This window comes from Cavia porcellus, unplaced genomic scaffold, assembly GCF_034190915.1.
Source record: "Cavia porcellus strain 051 isolate PalLab524CR breed Dunkin Hartley unplaced genomic scaffold, mCavPor4.1 scaffold_19, whole genome shotgun sequence".
Classification (NCBI taxonomy): domain Eukaryota; kingdom Metazoa; phylum Chordata; class Mammalia; order Rodentia; family Caviidae; genus Cavia; species Cavia porcellus.
The window spans coordinates 40,801,438-40,820,416 of record NW_026947502.1 but is presented as its reverse complement, the minus strand read 5'-3'; the positions used below and the strand labels follow the sequence as shown (position 1 = coordinate 40,820,416).

At 33.6% G+C, this 18,979-nt stretch overlaps 1 protein-coding gene across 2 annotated transcripts in view; it reads right to left on the bottom strand.

Annotated features, from left to right (window-relative positions):
* Dmxl1 (Dmx like 1) overlaps positions 1–18,979 on the bottom strand; it is a 165,664-nt gene that overhangs the window by 50,536 nt on the left and 96,149 nt on the right. For both annotated transcript variants that reach the window (XM_063230962.1, XM_063230963.1), the window contains exons 27-28: positions 9,665–9,792; positions 9,041–9,289 (exon numbers count right to left, since the gene is read on the bottom strand). In XM_063230962.1, coding sequence (XP_063087032.1) covers positions 9,041–9,289; positions 9,665–9,792 — 377 coding nt within the window. The remainder of the gene's footprint in view (positions 1–9,040; positions 9,290–9,664; positions 9,793–18,979) is intronic.

Genomic DNA, 18,979 nt, shown 5'->3' with positions numbered 1-18,979 from the left:
CAGTCCACAATTTTCCATAGTAGGAAATTTCCTATATCCTTCTACCTTATGGTATTTATGGTATTTTTGGAGCCTCATAGCTAAGCACCTCACCACTCTATCACGAAGCCATACCCTCAACCCATATTTTGTTTTTTTTCTTGTTAAAGAATATAATGTTAAGGTTAAAGACAACAACTCACTTTTTCTTTTTGGTATCAGGCATCGAACTCACAACCTCGTGCTTGCTAGGCAGGCATTTATGCCACTGAGCTAAATCCCTGGCCCTAACAACTCACTTTTGAGATTCTTCATTAATCACTTGGCTTTATAGTCACACACAACACTATATTTTTCTTTAGAAACCATTTCATAATTCAAGTACTACAGCTACTTACTTGGATTGATTCAGTATTTTGGAAATGGTTTAGGGATGGAGTTTTCTAGTCCATAGAATGAAAAAGAATAAAAAAAAATGGAATCTTTATTTTTCTACTTTCTGAGTACTCTACAGTTAGTATTCTCATGAAGTTATATTACTCTAGAATTTTTTTTTGTTTGTTTGTTTTGGTACTGGGGATTGAACTTATGACTTCGCATTTGCCAGGCAAGTGCTTGTGTAGCTGAGCTAAATCCTGGCCCACTCTAGAATATTAAAGACATTAAATTACTAATACAGTGTATCAACTAATGTTATTCTTTTATTTTGTTATGAAATCTTATTTTTTCATTTATTTTTAAATCTATACTGGGACATAAAATATAAATCACCAATAGAGAAATCAAGGATCTGGTAGATAGGTATGATCTAGTAGCGAGGCTAATAATTCAAATTAATACTCTCTTTCAATGATTCCAATAGACCTTACTTACCTTCGAAAGGGATACAAATATTTGGCTGTGATACAACTTTGTTTTATTATTTGTAACCACCCAGCTTTCAAACAAAGAATCACATGCAATATATGGTCAAGCTGAGTTTAATATAATTTGGTTATTTCAGAAAACAGAAGAGATGAATAAAGTATCCGAATCATAAGAATATTAAATACAGGTACAATTATTAATCTTTTTAAAAGAACTCTCAGGTTAAATGCATACATTTTTCTTTAATCCTAGTAACATCTGAAACAATAGCAAGTTTACAACATACCCACTGCACAATTAACATAAATTCTAAAACTGAAAGAGAACCTAGATGTAGAGCCTATAAATTATAAGGGTCATGAGGAGACTGTAAAGGGAAAAACTAAGAGACGCATAGGGAAAAAAATCAGATAGAATAATGTCTGAATATAAATTTTTACAATATATTTCTTTACTGCTTTGACCCAAAAGTAGGCTTCTATGTCAAGATAACACATGGCACAAATATACCTGCTTTCCCTTAAAAATTTTCTCCTCACCCTCAGCACATCCTGTGCTGTGGTTTTCTTAGAACTATAAAAGTAATTCCCAAAGGACTAAGAAAAAAAAAAAAAAGGAGAAACAGTTATGAGGCTACATCGTAGAAATGGGAAGTACTAAGGAAAAGGAAAGATAACACTGCTTTCCTTTCCATCCCAGTACTATTTAAGCCCAGGCCTCTCACATGTTAGGATAAGCTCTATCACTGAGTTACATCTCTATTCCTTTTTAAATTTTATTTAGGGATATTGTCTTGCTAAGTTGCCCAGGCTGGACTCACACTTTCAATGTTCTGTGAAAGTACTGAAAATCTGAAAGAATATGCATTTGTAATGTATTATTCCACTCTAAGAAGGAGAAAATTTTATTACATACTGCACCACAGACAGACCTCGAGGATACTGTCTTATTTTATTACCTCACATATAGTATTGTAACTAAATTACAATGTAACAAGTTTAACTTAACACTTATATTTGAGTTTGTCATTCTGAATCAGACACAATGGAATTAATATTCTAAACACAAATTTAAAAATCATTTCTTTACAAACTGTACTTAGAAGAACCATCTTGTTCTCTACTTCTTAATCTAAGACACTCTTTTATCTAGAAGCTCCTACTGAATATGCCAGAGAGTGCATGACACCTCATGAACACAGCATCCTGGATCTTCAAATTTAGTTTCAAAATGTGGGAGACAGAAGAAAGTAAATTATTTAACCAATGGTTTAAAAACATTTTAAATTGAAAAAATACACTGTGAAGAGTTTTGTAAGTTTAAGATAAAATAATTTCAAATCTATTTCATGCTTAGTCTACATCCTCATAAGCATTATTCATTCTCCTTTATCCTAAGGGTACTTAAGAAAAAAGATTAGGATCAATTAAATATTAAACATAACTGTACAAGTAAATTTCAAAGATTCCAAAATGGAAAAGATTAAAGAAGAAGTAAAATAAAGGTATTTCTTAATCTTTAAATAATAAGGTTGTAAAGTGCGAGTAATGATAATATAGATTTTAAAAAGACTGTTTGACTCAGGCTCTTCCTTGTACGTGCTCTATAAATATCCATAAAAATAAGTTAATTAATAAACATGTTCAAATAGAGTAGTGATTTCTACAAATCACAGAGTAATACAGACTGCAATGTATTTGGTATGCAAAATACAAAATATGGAAGGAAAATAAAGTTCTGTTTAGACTTACTTTATTAATAAGTAGGACAAATGGAGAGGAGGGGAAAGAGTGGAGGAGAGAGATAAAGAGGAAAAGGAGAGAAGTGGGAGAAAGGGGAATGGACAAAGATAAAGAAGAGACAAAGGGGCAAGGAAGAGGAAAAGAGACTGATGAGTGTTAGAAGGAATAAACTTTGTCCATGTTTAACATCCTGACCAATTGCACTACACACAGCTACACATACAATGAAAATTAAGCATGTCTTATAGACAACATTATCTGATTAACAGGCCACTGATCACTGCTCCTAAGTATTATTGGTTTTTATATCCTGACAAATGCGACAGGAAGGTTCTGCTATAAGATCTCAATAAATCAAACTCAACCAACATTGAAAATTTGAATGAAGCATATGCAAACAGTGGAGTATTATTCAGCCTTAAATGGCGAAGAAGTTATATCACAACATGGACAAAGCTTGAGGACATTATTTTAAGTAAAATACACGGATCACAAAAAGATAAATGATGTACATAAATGTAATTACAATTCAGTGAATCATCTAAAGTAATCAAATCACCAGAAACAAAAACTGGAAAAGAAGTTAAAGAGATTGTGCCAAAGAGAAAAATGGCAGTGGTTAAATGGGCACAGTTTCAGATTTACAAGATAAAAAGGTTCTGGAGATGTTTATAGCAATGTGAATATGCACTGCATTAATGAAACACATACTTAAAAGGTGTTTAAAATGATAAAATTTGTATTACATGTCTTTCTTAATTATAACTAAGAATAAGAATGGAGGAAATATATATTAAAATTTGGGGCTGAGAGTGCAGCTCTCTGGTATTGTGCTTGTCTAGCACGTACAGACTTTGGTTTGAATACCAGCACTATGCATGCATATACACACATGCACCAGAACCAAGGAAATATATTTGTCACTTTACTGTGCGACAAGACTACCCAAAGTGTAAAACAAAACTGGTTAATCTCATTAAGTTATGTAGAAGACTGAATGAAGGAGATGAGATTCTTCATATAAAGTTGGGTTTGTTGCTTGTCATCAAGTTTTAGGAGTAAAACAATTACAACTATTTATATATAGTATGTACATTTCTTGGATTTTTTTTCATGTTCCATGTTTTTTCTGCCTTTAGTATAAGAATTTTTTTCCTTTGTCATTTAAAAAATGAACAGAATTCATTTTAAATTTTAAATTAAAATTATATATAATGGTCCACTAACAAAAACGTATTCCTTTCTCTAGGAAAAATTAGTTACTTTTAGGCTCAGCAGACTTTTAAAAGTTCTTTCTAGGAAATCACCAATTAAAAGTATTTGGCACGTTCAACATATTTTAAATAACTGATTTTTAAAATATATTTTAAATATGTTTAAATCTTACCTTTACTGGTCAGGAAATTTTGCTGTTTTACATATTTGCTAAAGGAATGATGGCAACAACCTGAGATAATCACTAAATACCCAATGCAGAATTTTAACACAAGTTTTACAGGACAAAATATCTTTATTTCTTATCTATATTAAGGATAATAAAATGCCAGAAATACGGAGGGTGATTTGAAAGAAATAGTGAATGTTTAAATTTAAAAAAAAACTATTACAATAAAAGATACACTGCCAAGAATGAGGTAAGTTTGCTCAAAGTGAGGAGAAGTACTTCGAGCTGGAGCTGGGGATTTAGCTCAGCGGCATAAGCGCCTGCCTTGCAAGCAGGCAGTCGTGAGTTCGATCCCTGGTACCGATAAAAACGAAAAAAAGACCAAAAAAAAAAAAAAAAAAAAAAAAAAAAAAGCAATGGGTCTAAGATTAACAAATTAAAAAAAAAATTTTTTTTTTGTCTTTTTCATTTTTTATCGGTACTGGGATCGAATTCACGACCACCTGCTTGCAAGGCAGGTGCTTATGCTGCTGAGCTAAATCCCCAGCCCCCAAATTTTTAAAATTTAAAATCTGTCTTCATTATTTCCGCTCTTTAATCAAGCTTTTACAGGAATTTGTGTTAAATAAAAACATTATAGTGTTTCTTGTCTAACTTATTCATGGGATTTGGCACCATGTGATTTCAAAGCCAAATGATCATAAAAGGTAAACATTCTGAATCCATTAGGGACATGAAGGTAGCCAGGACAGTACCTCACAAAAGGGGAACTTTTGTTTGGCCAGGACTTCAGAAGGTGGCAAAAACAATGGAATAAGTGTGTTTGGGTCAAGAGAAGTATTTTGATGGGGAATAATACCAATGTATCTTTTATTACAATAAATTTAAAAATTTTAAACATTCACTTTGTTTTTGATCCCACCGTATATGTTTTAAAAATATATATCATTATCACTTTTATAGTTAAGAGAAAAATTATGACATTTACCACAAATAAAATACTCATTTTATATTTTATTCCCCAATTTGGAGTAAAGAAGTCATGACTATAAATTCAGTAAGACAAAGATAGAAAATTCAGTTCTCATAATTCCAAATTTTCTCACAAAATGCACTATGAAGCAAAAGTATGGATTTCTAACTGTTAGGAAAACAAAAATAATTTCTGAAAACTGCTATTATTTAACTGATTGTCTACTTTAACAAAAACAAATATTGATTTTCAAAATCTCTTAGTCCCAAATTTCTGAAAATACTTTTGAGAAATCAGATGTTTTAGGGTTCTAAACAAATATCTCATCTTAAATATATAATATTTTGATATTGATTATGAGGTGAGAAAAATGAAATATTCTAGATTGTCACTTTTTAATCTGGCTAAATTTTAAAAACCAAAAAGTAAAAACTATACATTTATTTTGACTGAATTCAGATTAACTTTTCTAAAATACATTGTTACATCTCCTTGCTTCAAAATTGATTATTTCACACAATTACAGTCCCTAGGATATTGTGATAATATTTGCCACAATCCATACACGGTGTGCCTGCACAAAGTAACAATGCCTTCAAAAACTGAGATCTCAGAATTTCAAGCTGAAAGCCACCAATGCTAATCCTTTATTTTAGTTGATTTTTGGTCCTCAAATTTTCTGTCTAGTTTTCAGTGGATCTGTTCCTTTCTCTATTTGCTCTTTTCTGCTTCCTCTTCTCTAGCTCCATGCTCCTTTCCAAACTAGATCACCTTTGGCACTAGCAACCCTTTGGCTTCATCATTTAGTGAGTATGTATGTTTTTCTGGTTAGCAAACTAAAATCAGATCACTCAAGTTTTCTGTTAATTGCTCCCACAGCTAGCAACTTGCATGACTGGCTTTACCCAGAATAGTTTCGGCATTCTTAAAGACACATGAGCACCATACAGTCTGAATTTGACTATATCCAGCCCTGCTAATAAGCAAACAGGTTTTTAATTTTCTGCATTATTTGGTTATCATGTCTTATATTCAAGAAGTTAAACATGTACACATAGATAATTTTTTGTCACTTTTTGTATTGCTGTTAATTTAATAATATTTATGTGTGGCAAAATTTATGGTTGCCCAAAACAACCAATAAATCTGACTAGTTAAACAAGGACTATCATAGGCTTTAAGGTTTCTGATCCAGCTGTGGTCAGAAAAAGAGGCTGGAACTGACGCCTGACATCTGTTTAGCAAGTATATATTTTTCATTTTTTACACATGTGGACATATCCTTAGCAAGAATCTATTCCTTTGTAATATTTCATGTTAACAAGTTTAACCTCAAATGCTTCTTCTCAGAACATATTAAAAATAGCAAAAATTAATTCAATTATTTAATACTAAACACACCTAAAAATCTTACTGCTCTTGGATTTTGAAACTTTTCTTGAATTCATTCTGGTACGAGTTCCAAGGCAAAGTTCATAAGCAGTTTCTTTTCTTTTTTAAATGGTGAAAAAAGGGTCTGGGGAATATAGTTTAGCAGCACAGCACCTGCTTGGCAAGCAAGGGGTCTGAGTTTGATTCCCAGTATCAAAAAAAAAAAAAAATTAAAATATAGGCAATAACTAAACCAGAAAAAGATGTGAAAATTAAAACATTTAAGACTTTAATGAGTCTTCTCTTTAATAAGACTTCTCTCTTAAATGTATGCAAAGGCAAATTTGATAAGGTACATCTGCATTTGAAATTCATTCATAAGAAAGAAAGGAAGTCTGACTTAGCACAAAAGGCGTAGGCCAGAGTAGTCAGCAAAGTGTACTATGCAGGTACCACATCTACCAGGTAAGGTACACTATGACGTTTGAGGGAAGTCATGTCAGTCTTACTGAATTAGCCCCAAAGCTTCATGGAAGTTAGTGGCCACGGTAAGGAAGATTACAAATTACCCCTCTGCAATTACTTGCCCGATTTCATGATCCAATTTTCATGACTCAATTTTAGTTGGATCAAGCACTTATAAAAGACTCAATGTGACATTCATGCCATGTCTAAAAACAGTAATTTTAGTTCTTAAAAACTGAAATTTCTTCAACAGGAAAGGCAAATATTCTATTCCAAATGAAGCAATGATAAACTGCTTCAACCTGTAAGGTAAGGGTTATTAAAAGTATGGCTCAGTTGGAAAACAATGTTTTACTGCCATACAGGTGTACTAACTCGTTTATAAACCGCCTAGATGACTTTATGCTATAGGGGTAGAACTGAAAAGTCTCTTAACAAAAAAGTTTGCTCAGTCGTTCATTACATTGGCTTTACTGTAAGCATTGAACATGATGTACTAACTGCTGCCTGTTTTTTCTTGGTGGCAGAGAGGAAGGAAGCTGGATCAGATTAGAATGCTAGGTAATAGCAAAAGCAATTCAATTAAGTGGATGACGTAGAAACTTGGGCCACCAGGATTTTTTACTGTATAATCATGTAGTACCACACTTTCTAAGACATTGCTTCTGGGAAACACAATGCATGCCAACAATGCTATTAACATTTTAAAAATATTTTAACAAGATAGCAGCTCTTCTTTCTTTTAACTCATTCTAAAAGTCTTTATGTAGATGTAGGCAACAATTTTTTTCCTAAATAATGAAGCCAAATTCAAGCTTTTTTCTTTATATCCCCTGCCAAGTATATGACCTTCCATACACAAATATCCTCAGCCCCTACACACTGGTAAATGTGTATGATGAATGTAGACAGTATAAGGTGAATTAAAATTCATAAAGAAATAAATAACTTGCTGGACTTCTCTCTTAAATGTATGCATAAAGCTTCAGTTTTGAAAAGGATTTAAACATTTTTTATTTATTCAGTATCTGTATAGAATGAAACACTCTTTCCATTACTGTACATTAATTTTTAGATCTTCTAACTATAATCCTCAAAAAAACCCCAAAATGATGACATATGGATTCATAACAAAAACAGAATGCAGAAAGCATCATGAAGATTCTTATCAAGTCAAAAGAATTTGACTATTTCAATCTTTAAACACAGTATATTTTAAATTAGAAATAATAAAAAGGGGGGATACAGTTTTTTATAGTATTTGTTTTTCATGGAAACAAACACTTAGAAATCCAAAAATCCCAATGGCCAGAATCATAATATGCAAATCATAAAGCAGCCTCATTTGAAATGCTTTTTTCAGTCATTTCAAGCCATAGTCTGATTTTCAATGATTAAATATGGACAGTTTTTTATTTTTACCCACTTTAAAATGTTATAATCTAAGGGTTAGAAAACATCCAAAATGGAGAGTTCAAAATGCAGAACAAAAGAACAGAAACAGTTTTTAAAGCGCTGGGGATTTAGTTCAGTGGCATAAACTCTGGCAAGTGCGAGGTCGTGAATTTGATCCCCAGTACCACAAAAAAAAAAAAAAAAGAAAAAGAAAAAAAGAAAAGGAAACAGTTTTTAAAAATACTAATCATATAAATCAGAAATATGACTTGATGAAAGGAAATTCTCAATTCTCCATAAATGCCCCCCACCAAAAAACCTGTCCCATGTATACCAACCCCTTCCAAATAATACAAAAAGCAAGCTGAGCTGTAAAAGTGTACTTCTAAAGCTAATATCTTGCCTGCAAGACTGGGAGGGCTATAAGAACTGATGGCTGAAAGAGATTTGGAAAAGCTCACACATTCCGTGGAGAATACCACTACCTGGTGGGAGCTAGGTATAGCAAAGTGCCTTCCTGCCAAAGAAAGAAGAGAGAATCTGTATTTGGGATAGAACAAAATCAATGTAACAGTGTACTTTAAAACAAATGAGAAGTTCAACAGTAAAATGCTTAATAAAACTGCATCAGATAGTTTTAGTCACTGGAACAGGAATATGTTAAATATTGAAAATGGTACCAGAAACTAAAATATTTCACTTCCTCTATAAAATTATCAGCTCATGCTTTAAGAAAATGGTTTTTAACAAGTTTTTGCTGATTAAAGTAAAATTTAATTACATTTGATGAAATTATCATTCATATGAATAAACAGAATAAATTAGTTTCAGCCTAAAAGCAAGAAAAGCAAATTTAAAACTTACCGGGTAAAGTTTTTGAATGTGTCTGTTCTTTGCTAGGAATATGTGCACCTCCACCAAATACAGCAGACCACATTTTTTCATTTAAAGGATGGGCCACAATCCGAAACAGTTCATTACTAGAATGTGTTGCCAGGCCATGGATGAAGAGACTAAGGTACACTGCTGTGAGAATCTCACAAAGCAGGACTGTAAGTCCTGACTGGGCTTCCTCACCAGAAGAGTTCAGCAGTTTAATCAGACAAGTTATTCCTAAAAACAAACCACATAGATAGCTGCCCATTAATAATAATTTCATTAAATTAAAAGTCAACTTAGTCTGCTTTCCATTACTGCTTTTAACACCTGAGATAATCAGTTTGCAAAGAGAAAAGGTTCATGTTGGTTAAAAGTTGTGGAGATTTCGGCCCATGGTCAGTGGGCCACACTGTTTGTGAGCCAGTAGGTTCATGGTAGAGAGGGTTGCTCACCTCATGGCCAGAAAGTGGAAAAGTGCTAGAAGAGGTCTTGGATCCCACAGTCCCCAGGAAGCATGCCCCAGTGACCTAAAGAACTTGCACAGACTTTACTCATATAAGACTTTCAAAGTACTGAGAAAAAACTCATACATATATAAATTATTTATACCTGGCCATTGATTTGGTGATGTATTGGGAGTTACCGCTTCATCCAAACTCCCTGTTCTCAAAGAATGCCGATGAGGAAGCAGTACTGTTTCATATACCATTCCAGTAAACTGATTTGTTTGAAATGCACTAATAACAGAAAATAATATTTAAATCAATAATAAATTCGACACATAATATTTCCAAGTTTTAGATCTAATTTCCAGGATTATTAATTATACTGTGTTATATTTAGGAACTGTACTCTGTAGTTTAATGCTGTATTAAAGTACTGGGCTAGGATGTAGCTCAACAGCAGAATGCTTGCCCAGCACATGTGAAGTCCTGGGTTGGATTACAGTACCAGATACACACAGACACACAGACACACACACATGCACTCATACACACTCCCTAAAGCAAAGTGTAAATATACATCTGAAGTGTTAGTACACATTTTCTAAATTAAAACACATTTGATAGGTTGTAAGTATATTCAGTCAATAAAAGACATAGTGTAGGTACAATGGAAAAATTAAATCACTACATACCATAAGTAGAAAGTTCATTTGATTGACAATAAAGTGAATTTAGATTCAATTCTGTATTTAATGACTAGCATATCCTACACACTGAACCAGGTACTCAGCATACAAAGAAAAACACTTTCTGTCCCCACGAAATTTATACACTGGTTGGTGAATAAGACATAAAAATCTTTCATATTTTTCTAAAGATGCAACTATAAATATGGCACTATGCTGGCAAAAGAGAAGAGTATGTCACAAATTTGGGAACTCAGCATAAGATTCTCCAACTAAATGAAACTTTGTCCTAAGTCTAGTTAAACAAATAAAGGGACAAAATAACTTCTAGCTTGATAAACTACAAAATAGTTCTGATACAGTTTGTAAAAACACAGTTTGTGGCACAAAGTTTGTGAAAACACTAGAAAATGGCACATCAGATATTCCCTTATGATATAGTTAATAAATTAGTATAATATTTAAACAAAGGAAGATACTGGTTGAAATCTGTGCAGGCACAGAACTTTCATGCATTTATATATAGTTTCTCTAGTTTTACTTTCCAGTTTCACAGTGGTAGAGTAACAATAAAAATCTGTACTTGATTCCTCCCTGGTATATTAAATTCATGGAAATGACATGAAAATAAAAATATACCGATGAAAAGAAAGCCATAACTCAATTGAGGAACAAACAAAATTTTAGAGGATTAGTATAAAAAAATGAAGTTGAAACAGCCTTAGAAAGAAATAACCAGAAAGTAAGTGGAGCTAGTCAGGGAGAATTCACACACATAAGATGAAGACAATTGAAAACTAACACCGAGGAAGACAAGCACTACATAGGAGATAACAAGCTCACCGAACCTGTAGAAACTGACTTCTCAGAACATTAAGTATGTACACTCTAAGAAGTTTACAAATGTATAAAATTAGAAGCAATTATTAACAAAAGATTGAGAGGAATATCACTTATATGACAGAATAAGGAGTTCCTGATTTTCCTCCACCAAGTAAGTAATTTTTTAAGATAAAGAAACCAGTTAAGACAGCTGAGAAAACACCCATATTAAATGGACAGAAAAGGCACACCCAAGCATGGACCCCAATTGGGTACTACACCATTAAACTGGAAAGAAATCTCCAACACCCAGTATCTTTTTGTGGAACAGAGGGTCTAGACCTTGTATGTAAAGGCCTAGCCATTATGTTTCTCATAGTTTAACTTTTAATTCATAAACTAGAGGAGAAAAAAAAAAAGGGTCTATCTAGACTCCAAAAAAAATAAGCAGGGTTTTATAAAGATACAGAGGTTTATTTGCCAATGGAATAGCACAGAGAAGGGACTTAAACACACAATACACACATGCATGCATGCATGCATGCACACACAGGGGATTGCTCCTCAAATCCAAGCTCTAAGGGTTTATAAAGCATCCCTACATCAACTACCCTATACACTGTCTTTTAACTAACTTGCATTGGGGAATTAAGTGAACAGTTACTAATGTACCACTAGTCTAGCTAACACTCATATCAAGCACTGCGAATTTTCTAACATTCACCTAAAGAACTATATCCAAAATGCCTGTAGTTCTGGAAACAGAAAAGAAAATCTTTAGATAGTCTGAAAAGGGATATTCTTACATGCAAGTATCTCCAGGAATATCATCTCTTTGGAACAGTGTGGAAGAAAGGCCTAAAAAAAGTAACATTCTATTTTTTGTCTCCATGGGAAGTGTGGGGTATATATGAAGAGATCCAATTTTTAAAGCTATATCCAACAAAACTTGGTAATCACAAGAATAGAAGTTTCCTTTAATCACAGAAAAACATCTAATTTACAATGAAAGTGTAAAAATTTCTTGGGGCAATATCCCTTGAGAGAAAAGCAGAAACAGGGAATGTATAGCTCTGACTTTCTGTTTTTTGAAAGAGGCTTATAGCAAAAATTTCAGTGGTTATCATTGGCCTGATTTCTAATGAATTTGCATTGTGCAACTCAGAAGGCAAACAAACAGTTGCCTTGTGACAGCTAGAGTCAAAGGTAGACACTACATAAAGTCTGCCACTGGTTATGTCAGAGATAAATCCAGGCCTACACACTTCGTGGAAGAAGTTTAGGCATGCACAAAGTACCACAAATCTCACTATTTCTGTAATGGAATCTATGGGTAGTAACTATATATAATGCATAGACTCCTACACAGAAATCAAAGAAATGTATTTTTTAAAAAAAGGACCAACATCTCCAGAAACATACCTAAATAAAATTTTGTGATTTATCCAATAGAGAATTAAAAATAATGCATATAAAAATGTTCATAAAGCTGAGGTGGGGGGCTGGAGATTTAGCTCAGTGGCATAAGTGCCTGCCTTGCAAGCAGGCAGTCATGAGTTTGATCCCCGGTACTGATAAAAAGGAAAAAGACAAAAAAAAAAAAAAGCTGAAGTGAGCTATGCAAGACAAAACTGAGAACTTCAACTGAAAGTATAAAAAATTAGCAAACACAAAGCATAATCTGAAGCACTGAGCTGAAAATTAAATACAAAATGGTCCAACAAGAGACCAGATACAGCAGAAGGGGTAATCAGTGAATTTCAAGATAAATAAAGAGAAATAATCTGTGAACTTTTAAACAAAAATGGTGAAGATAACCGAAGAGGCATATGGGACACTCACTAGTTGAGTAGAACAACTTGCACACTGTTGACATGCCAGAAGGAACAAGATACCAAACAAGAGAAACCCAAAGCAGTGTACATCATAAAATATCACCAAGTGTCCAAAGTAAAGGACAAAAGATTTGTTAAGAGCAATAGGAGAAAAGGAATCCCATGTGGAGGAGAATTCTTTTAATACTATCAGCAGAATTCCTTTTTTTTTTTTTTTTTGGTACCGGGGATCGTGATCTCACGCTTGCCAGACAGGCGCTTGTGCCACTGACCTAAACTCCTGGCCCTGTCAGCAGAATTCTTATCAGAAATGTTGAGACCTAGAAGGTAGTGGGATGATATATTTAAAATCCTTAATGGAAAAAAAAAAACCTGCTAATCAAAAACACTATAGTCAACAATCCTGTCTTTCAATAGAGAAGACTAAATCAATAAATCAAAATGATAAAGGAGTTACTATAACTAATGCCACATAAGTATCAAAAGTAATTACAGACAATCATAAACAATTACATGCCAACAAGCTGGGCAATCTGGAGAGCTAAGAAATTCCTGGATGCCTTTAACATACCAAGATTGAAACATCAAAAAGAGAAAAACCTAAACAGACCATTAATATGTCAAAACATTAAATCAGTAATAAAATGATACCCAAAAATAAATTGGAGAGGAAATCCAACACCTGTGATGCCACTGTCACAGCAAGCAGGCTGCACGACTGCAGGCTAACTCCAAGCTACTCTACATGTTGCTTCCCCTTGCCAGAGGTACAGAGGTGCAGACTAACTGAATAATGTGATCCTGGATGAGAGCAATGCAGTAACCAGGCCTGGCATGTGCTGATAAGTTCTGCAAAGTCTACCAGAGTAAGCAGAGACACCCTTTTGTGCAAACAGTGTGGAATGAATGAATAGAGGGATTCTCATGCAGAGAGGGTATCTCACAAACCCTAATGCTCTAAAGTAGGTGGAGAAAACTGTGACTTCATTTGATTTCAGTTTGACTTCAAGTCTGCAAATGCAGAAAAAATATCATCCAAAACACAGGATTTTTTTCTTTATACCTAATCTTTTAAAATTTTCTCTTATTTCCTTCAGTTTTTTCCCTTGCAATTTTTTTTTAAGTTTTTAAACCTTTTTGTTTTTTTGGTTCTTTTTTCTTTTATTATCTTTCCCTCTATTAACTTTTTTTCTTATTATTTTTCATTTATTCCTGGTATTTTGCTTTGTCTTTTGCTTCCTTTTTCTTGTTCATTCCTTTCTGTGACTCTTCTTTACACTATTAGTTTCTTTTAATTCCTCAATAGGACCCCAACCTGATTTTTCTCTCCTCATCTTCCACTGGGTAACTTTTCAAATTTTACTTTTTTCATTCCTCACCCACTCTTCCATTATTAGTATAACTATTAAGCTTTATGAATCTTTGGGTAGCTAGTTAACTCTATTACTGTTAAATAACATCCTATTGTTAGTAGAAGTAAAGTAGTTTCATTTAGTAAATATTTACTGTAAGACAGTATTTGGTTTGTCTTAAGAGTTCATCGTACAATCTCAGATCTCTTTTCTATGGGTAAGGGTGGTACATTGTAGGTTCTTAGGGCTTGTCAATATTCAGCTTGACTATGACGTATTATTGTTGTTGATTTTCTTACTATAGTTAAGGTGACAGTTTTTGTTATTAACTGGTTTCTTGAGATGACAATTACGTTTTTTGGGATTGCCTGGCTATCATTAACGATACTGCCCCCATTCCCAGAGAACTAGGTACTGAGCTAAATATGCTACAGCCTCACCTCCCAAGTCAAAGGTGGTAGGTGGCTGGCTCTCGGGAAACAGGCAAAGGTTAACAGTGACACCTGGAAAGCATGTTGAAAAGTAAACATTAACTAAAGAGGTCTCTATACTAGCAAGAAAGCTTTCTACTAGGCAAGTTTTGACACACACACACACAAAAAAAACAAACAAAAAACGGAAACATGAGAAGACAAGGCAAGAAAATGCCTCTAAAATCTTTCAACTCCCCCAAAAGCAATCCATGGGGCACAATAGGAAGGAACCACACAGCTGAATTATTCCAAAGGATAACAGAAGAGATAACAAAATGCACTGCAGTTAAGTCCCTGACTTATGAAAGAGTTCTGTTCTGGGACAGTATTTGTAAGTTGGATTCATTCATAAGTCTGGTGAAGCAAGCAAGCCTTATGTACTTTTGACACACATATACACGGCATAGCATAAAAAACTTCATATGTTCCTAGCCATCCTGTCCACATCACCACTGCTTCTCCTCTTACTTTCAGACAACCTAGGCTCTGATGAAGCATGCACTACTGCACAATATTGCACATAGCAGCACCACTGCAACAATGTCTAGCAGACACATGAACTACTTCCACAATTTGTTCACATCTACAAAAGTTCATATTGTGAGGTGTGTTCTTATCGTGAAAGTCTGTAACTGTAAAATCTGACAGGTGCTTGGCCAGCTCACAGAACATGTAAGTAAATAGATAATGTGCCAAACAAAATGATCAGCAAGTCTACAAAAGACGAGATAGTTGAGCTCAAAAAATGATGTAAAATGTGAGTGACAAACACAGAAAATAATCAGAAGGCTCCTAACAAAAGAAGTGAAAGACATACACTGAACACTACAGTATTCTGAGACTGAAGAATATATCTGAAAATGTAAAGAGCTCCCTTGTCAGAATTCCCAAACTGTTACACAGATTAAATGCAATCCCAATCAAAATACTAATAGCATACTTCATAGAACTACACACAAAAAAATCATAAAATTCATATGAAACTAGAAGAGACCTAGAATAGCAAAAGTAATTCGGGGAAACAAGGGCAAGTTAGGGGCCATCATGAAAACCTATTTAAAGTTTTACTACAAAGCTACTATGATAAAAAGAGCATAGCACAGGCAAAAAACCAAACCAAACCAAACAAACAAATCCAAACTGACAGTCAACGCAACAGAGTAAGTAGAAGATGTAAAACAACTCAAAGTATACTCACCTACCTTATTTTTGACAAATGGGCCAAATACCTTCACTGGAACAGAACAGTCTCTTTAATAAATGGTGCTACAAAAACTGGCTTTTCATATGTCAAAAATTGAACCTAGATCCATATCTCACACAAAGCACTAGAGTTAAAATTGATCAAAGATCTAAATATTAAAATCGAAACAATCTGGAGGGTAGAACAGATAAAACTTTTGAAGATACAGGTATAGGGAAGGACTTTATGAACAAAGCACTGGTTACATGGAAAATATTACAAAAAAATCAACAACTGGGATTATATCAAATTAAAAAGCTTTTGCATAGCAAAAGAAATCACCAACAAGAGAAGTGACAGCCCATACAATGAAAAAAATATTTGTATCATATACTTCTCAGACAAAGGACAACATCTAGAACATATAAAGAACTCAAAAACCCCAGACCGCTCCAAATTTACAGGCCCAATTCAAAATGGAATCTGAAATAAACAGAAATCTCTCAGCTGAAGAAGTACAAATGGCAAATAAATGAAAAAAAGAAATGCTCAACATTACTTGTTATTTGAAAAATGCAAATTAAAATAACCCTGATAGTCTATTTGACTCCAGAAAGAAAGGCTATCATCGAGAAATGAGCCAATAAAAAATGCTGGCAAGGCTGGGGGCGGAAAAAAGGAACCCTTTTTCCATTGCTGGGGAGAATGTAAACTGGTATAACCACTATGAAAATCAGCATGCAGATTCCTCAAAAAACTAAAACTAGAGATTCCATTTGACTTATCTGTTTCCCTTTTCTGTATCTTCCTAAAATGATTAAAAGCATCATACCACAGTAATATATGCATACTCATGTTTATAGCAGCACAATTCATAATAGCTAAATCTCAGTAACAGCCCATACATCCACTGAAAGATGAATGGACAAGGAAAATGTGGTATTTATATACAGTAAGTATTACTCTGCATAAAGAAGGATAAACTTGAGTCATTTATAGGGAAATGGATGTACTTCAAGACCATAATCCTAAGTGAAATAAATCAGACATATAATATCATATATTTCTCAAGGGTTAAATGAGGAACATAATGTTTAATAAGTATTAGGAAATAGAAGAATATATTCAAATGGGAAGGGGACCAAAGAAAGGGAGAGGGAGAAGGAAAATGGACAAAGGGAATATAAAAGAGAATGGAAAGAAATGGAAACAAGAGTTTTGTACATGGGGAGGGGAAGAAAGGTTGAAAGGAGGAGAAGGGAACAAGAAAAAAAGAATTAAGATATATTATGTGCAAGTGCAAACCCCTGGTGATCAATGTAACCAATATGACAAATATGTACTAATAAAATATAAAGTTAAAAATAAATAAAATTAAATTTTAAAAAGATTGGGGATTTAGCTCACTGCAAAGGCCCTGGGCTCAACCCAGTACCACAGCAAAAGACAGACAGACAAACAGACAAAACAATAAAAAAGAACTACAGACTGTTATACTTGATGAAGATAAATGCAAAAAGTTCTCATAAAAATACTTGCAAACTAAATCCAATAGTACATCAAAATAATTAAACACCATGATCAAGTGGGATTTATTTATTTATTTATTTTATTTTTTTTATTTTTATTTAAGGAGAAAAGAAAAGAAAGAAAAAAAAACAGTGAAGGGGTACAAGTTATACAGATTTACAGAATAAAAAAAATGCGCGGTAGGAAATCACTAGTTAATGGATTACATATTGCCATCTTAGGAATAATTGTTTAAGTCACAAAATTAAAGCTTGTAGAGTGGACATTCCAACAATGATACTGCAAACAGTTCTGTTCAATGATCCAATAAAACTCTGTGCTATCATTTTCTATCTTATACATTTAAATATACATGCAGTTATATAGTTTAGAGCACTTTCTTTTCCTCTCTTTTGTACAGTGACTATTACACATTTTGGGTTTCATTGCTCCCACGGTTCTTGTTGCTTTTTTGGAAGAGAGTAAAACCAAATGTGACATAACAGAACAGAATCGGTCAAGTCAAAAGGGTGGACATAATAGATAATATAAAAACATAATGCAAGGTGATCAACAATGGTTACCATAATGCCTCCCGCTATTTCTAATAGAATTGCCTATATCATTGGTTGTAATACAATTGAACAAAACCGTAAAGAATAAAACCGACAAAACCAAAACATTGGAGATATTGTAGGTCTTCAAAAGTAGATAAAAGTCAACGAGAATGGGCGTTATAATGAATCTCATTATCTTCTCAGCTGATGCCTAAACTTTCGAACCTGATACTATCCAGCAAAACAGAATATAGGAACCTCAGTCAAAAACAAGATGGTGAGAGTAATACAGGGCTTCAAATCGAGATAATAGAAAGTCAAAGTGGGTTACTATATTATATCCTGCTATATTTTTCCCTTTAATTAAATGGATAAAAATAAAAAAAGTAAATAATGGAGTGGAGATTGAGAAAAAGGAGGGCATAACAGCGAAACAGGGCAGATCAAAACATAACCATTTAAGCAGAATAGTGTTTCACCACCAGCTAATCCTGACCCAAAAATAGTTACCATATTGACTCCCTCCCTGAAGTCCTTGAGTACAACTTCTTATACTGTAGCATTAAGTATATCAAAACAATGTAAATCCATTTAAGAGAATGACAGCATTATAGAGTATTTAGAATCGACTAACAGAAAATGAACAATGGTCTCTGTATAATCTCCTTGTCTTTAAAAGGTTTTTTCTTATACTATCGTACATAACAAAATCCAATAAGATACAACCTGTTTAGACCATTGGAGACAGAAGAACAAAAGCTAGATGAGACTTCAAAACAAGATGGTACTAAATCAGCATTACCTATTAAGATGTCATTTTCTCCAAAAAAAGCTGTTCCTATCATCCAATCTTCTGTCTCATTTCTGTTGAGCTCTTTTTCTGTCAGTAGCTGTCAGTTTGTCTTCTTCATTTTGTTCTTTGCTCCATTCGTTGTGGCCTCCCCGCCCCTATTTCTGGGTTCTTTGTATTTTTCTTTTTTTAGAATATCCTGCAATACTTTCTGTAGGGTTGAATTGGTGGTTGCAAATTCCCCCAGTTCCTCTTTATCCTGGAAGCACCT